This window comes from Rhopalosiphum padi, chromosome 3, assembly GCF_020882245.1.
Source record: "Rhopalosiphum padi isolate XX-2018 chromosome 3, ASM2088224v1, whole genome shotgun sequence".
In the NCBI taxonomy this organism is placed as follows: domain Eukaryota; kingdom Metazoa; phylum Arthropoda; class Insecta; order Hemiptera; family Aphididae; genus Rhopalosiphum; species Rhopalosiphum padi.
The window spans coordinates 65141567-65146333 of NC_083599.1; the positions used below are offsets into that span (position 1 = coordinate 65141567).

The window sequence follows — 4767 nt, forward strand, 5'->3', positions numbered from 1 at the left end:
GAAAAAGCGGCTTCACAAACATATGTTGATCCAATCATTGTACACAGTTTTGAAACCAGGCGTTTTAGTTCTGGGTATTTACTTGAACAAACGTATTTCATCCAGAATTGATCGTACTGTAAAGTGTTGGTGACTTGAGTAAATTTTTCCTTTAAACTCATGTCTTCCTGGAATTCGATTATCTCCATCTGTAGGGCAGCTTTATTAGAGCCAAAAACGCTTGTGGCTTCACTACTCCATTCGCCGTTGGGATGTAATGAAAAACAATTATTCAAAATTTGCACTACATTCTCAATTTTTTTGAAATCAGTAAATCTATCTTCAAATTCAGATTTAAGTTTCTTTATAAAATTAATGAACTGATTGAGATCAATATCATTATTATCTTCAGCGTCATCAAAAACAGTATTTAAGTTAGGAAAGTGCAAACGTTCGTTTTCTATATCTTCGCAAAAGAGATCCATTTTCCTTGAAAAACATTTGATTTCTGACAGTAGATGGCACACTAATTTTCCTTTACCTTGTAGTTTGAAATTTAAATCGTTGATATGTTTAAATATATCTGTCAAAAAGCGATAGATGTGACATGTTCTTTTATTTCAAGGAAATCTAAATAGTCTTTTGCACATAATTGATCACTGCTAGAAAGGAATAACTTGATCTCGTCCAATATTGCGAAAAATCGTTGAAGTACCAAACCTTTGCTCAACCACCTTACATTATTGTATAGCTGTAAATCACCATATTGTGATTTAACTTCATCAAGAAACGATTTAAATTGACGGTGCTTCAATGATGATTTGGCTCGAATAAAGTTTACTATTTTGATCACTTGTGTCATTGTAGCTTCGAGATTTAAATTTAACTTGCAACACAACACACTTTGATGGATAATGCAGTGATAAGATATTATCTTGTTATTGCATTTCGGATTATTAATTAGTCTCTGAACAAAACCTTTTTTATTTCCAATCATCGATGGCGCGCCGTCTGTTGTTAATAAAATAAGTTTTTTCATATCTAATTTATATTTTTCGAAATATTCTATAACAGTTTTATATATGTCTTCACCACAAGTGGTCCCTAAAAGTGGTAAAATAGTTAATATTTCTTCAACAAACTGTTCACTGGTATTGTCGAAATATCGTACAAAAATACACAACTGAGCTGTATCAGTCTTATCACACGATTCATCCATAGCTAAAGCATAATAACCCGTGGCCGATAAAGATTGTATTAAATTAGAATGATTCTCCTTTGCTAATAGTTCTGTATTTCGAGTATTTGAAGACGTAGATAACGGAATATTACGAATAGTCTCCATAATATCATTTTTACTATCAAATAACGCATTTCCAGCTTCAATCATACATTCTTTGATTACATCAGCATCGGTAAACGGTTTCATGTGTTTAGCAAGTATCCATGAAATACGCATAGAAGCCTCTGTACATTTTTCTTGTTCACTCATTGCCTTGTTAATAATTTGAGTCGATGTTGAATAAGATAAATATAAACTCTCAATTTTGGATTTACGAAGATTACTTCCTACCTGGTACTTTTCACTAAACGATTTGTGTTTAGTCTCATAATGTCTTTTCAGATTTGAACTTTTGATGATGGCTACTGTTTGTTGACAAATCAAACAAACAGGTAAAGCTCCAACACGGTTAGGTAATGTAAAGCAATCAGTCCATTCTGCGAGAAACTGTCGATTTTCAGCTTCTACTTTTCTTTTTTTTCTTTCCATATTCAAAATTTGTACAAGAAAAACTAATAATCGAACACGAACAGAACGTCAACACACACAGTGCAATAAACGGTTTGAACTTACGAACACTATCTATACTCGAAACTCGTCTGTCGCGTCGCGGCGCATACGGATTACCGCGAACTATACACGCGTTCTACGTAGACAGACGCTCGATGTTATGATATTATCTTATTATTTATTATCGGATTTAAACTAGATAAAAACTATTCCGTGGATAAGGCCCGTTTCATACGCGCCACTCCGACGATGGCGCGTTTCCCTCGCCGGTATGGCGCATATGAATTTAATCAATGTAAAATGAAAACGCGCGCACAGTCCGTAAAAAAAGTGCTCGAGGTCCGTATCCGGACCGCGGTCCGCCAGTTGGTGACCCCTGCTCTATACCTTCCAATAACAGTGTTTTGATATCACTTACTTTGTTGCCGGTGTTGTTCTTTTTTACGTGATCTTTCACGTTAGCCCACGCCAATTCTATTGGATTTAACTCACAAAATGATATGGAGGGAGTCTTATAATTGCCCTGTTGTGTGTTTCAGCCATATCGTCAATTAAATACTTATCATATTGTGGTCTTAGTCTTTTTACTATATCGAGTAATTGAGGGATTACCATAGGTCGATCAATTACTTCGCCCTATTCATGTAACCATTTTATGATGTCTGTTTTTTTTGTCGTTGTATTTGGAATTTTTTCTTTTTTCACAGAGTGATACTGGGTAGAGCACTATAGACACAGAATATAGTGCTATAGAAGCAGGTATGTGCAACCGCCATTTTGTGTGCAAAAGATTGTAAGATAACCTATTATCATATCTTAATATATGAGAATCATATTAAACGTTATGTAGGTATAATTTATTAATAATAATTGTATAAATGTATTCATTATTCGAGTTATTTCTTAGCTTATTAGTTAATAGACAGGATTTAATTGCACTAAAAATATGCCAAAATTGCAATGAAAATAGTACAATAATTGTATAATTAAATCATATAATTGCTTCAAAAATGTACAAATTGCATTAAAAAATGTATTCTTAAAACATTACAAAATGTATAATTATTATTTATTTTCTTACAAACATGATAGACATTTACAAATTATAAAATAAAGAAGTTCTTGGAAGTATTCAATAATTAATATATATTATTGATTTATAATTCTTTATATTTGTTGTTTCTAGATGGAGCTTTTAAGAAGGCTTTTTTTCCTAAAATAAATAAATAAATTCTTCGAAATTGCGAACATTTATAAATTAATACCATTGTTAATTAATTTATTAATGTCTGGATATAATTCACAAATTTTTTCTAATACTCTGTTAACTGCATGCACCAAACACGGGATATGAATTAATTTTGAATAAAATATTTTTAATGTTTTCGCTGCTTTCACCATATAAGTACCAGCATCACTTATAAAAAGTAATATATACTTTTTGTTCGATACCGTGAAATATTTTTAAAGAAAAATTTACAAATTGACAAATATAGTTTCATTGGTGCCCACTAGTTATTTACATGAAATTAAATATGATTTTCCTGGGTTTCCATCTAATTTACTAATTAATAAATTAGCAATACTCAAACCTAAATAATAATTTTTACATACATTTTTCTATAATTGTTTACGTAAATTAATTATAAAAATATAAAAAAATATTTTATAAATAAATAATAATAAATTATTGTTATAGATACCATTAATGACCCATAGAAGTCCATATCGCACGTATATTACACCTTTATATTTCTTATAATCAAATAATGAAAATCCATATAATAATGTTATTATTTTTATATTATAAAATTAGTTAAGAAATATTTATTTGTACATTTATAATTACATAAAATATACAAAATTGCAATAAATTGCAACATAAAATTAAATAGAAAGACTGTAATTAATACAAACCGTGTACATATTTGATCAGATTCGAATTATTTGATGATACAAATAAGTTGCAATATCAATTAAATCCGGTCTTTAGTTAAAATATTCTTTGTATAGAAATTAATCAAGATTGTAAGAGTAATGAGATAAACTTTATCTAGTCATGTTAAGAGTGAAATTAAAAACATTGTAACTAGTTCCTATTTGAATAATAGTTCTCTTCCGTCTGGACTTATAATCTGTGATCCACCTAAACTTAGGATTTAACTCAAAGATAGCAGTTTATTTCATTTTAACCCAAGAAGATTGTCCTTCTTTGAGAAAGATAAATTGCAAATAATATTGGATGATTTGTTAGCTAGAAAAATTATTAAACCTAGTAATTCAGAGTATAGTAGCCCTATTGTATTGGTAAAAAAGAAAAATGGTGAACTTTGTTTGTGTGTAGATTACCGAGAACTTAAAAAACGCATGGTTAAGGATCGCTACCCACTACCATTAATTGATGATCATTTAGATTCATTAAGAGGAAAAAAATATTATACTTGTATTGATTTGAAGGATGGATTTCACCATGTTAAAGTAGCAGATCATAGTCAGAAATACACTTCGTTTACTACTCCTTTAGGTAAGTTTTCATACTAGCGTATGTCTTTTGGTATTTGCTACGGACCTAGCATATTTCAACGATTTGTTAACAATGTTTTTCAGGATCTAATCAAACAAAAACGTATTATAGTTTATTTTGATGACATTGTCATGGCAACTGAGACTATTGACGAACACTTAAGTATTCTTTCTGACGCTTTAAAGTTGATGAGTGTGTATCAACTTCAAATACGGTTTGATAAAAGTCAGTTCCTTAAACTTGAAATAATATATTTGGGATACCAGGTTAGTGTTGAAGGGATCCGTCCTAATCCAAGAAATGTGTCTGTTATTCGTGATTATCCAGTCCCAACTAATCCCAAAGCTCTTCATAGTTTTCTTGGTCTAGCATCATATTTTCGTCGTTTCATACATAACATTTCTGTTTTGGCTAAACCATTATTTGACCTATTGCGAATAAATATACCATTTCATTTTGGTTTAGACAAATA

General features: G+C 30.4%; 1 protein-coding gene across 1 annotated transcript; it reads right to left on the bottom strand.

The window, feature by feature from the left end:
• Positions 1-565: 565 nt before the first annotated feature.
• On the bottom strand, positions 566-1750 carry LOC132925367 (general transcription factor II-I repeat domain-containing protein 2A-like). The gene has a single exon (XM_060989770.1). It carries the CDS (start codon positions 1748-1750, stop codon positions 566-568), a length of 1185 nt encoding a protein of 394 aa, XP_060845753.1.
• Positions 1751-4767: the final 3017 nt, after the last annotated feature.

Bases quoted from the DNA above. Each gene is read 5' to 3' on its own strand.
- LOC132925367 (XM_060989770.1), bottom strand. From the start codon at position 1,750: ATGGAAAGAAAAAAAAGAAAAGTAGAAGCTGAAAATCGACAGTTTCTC.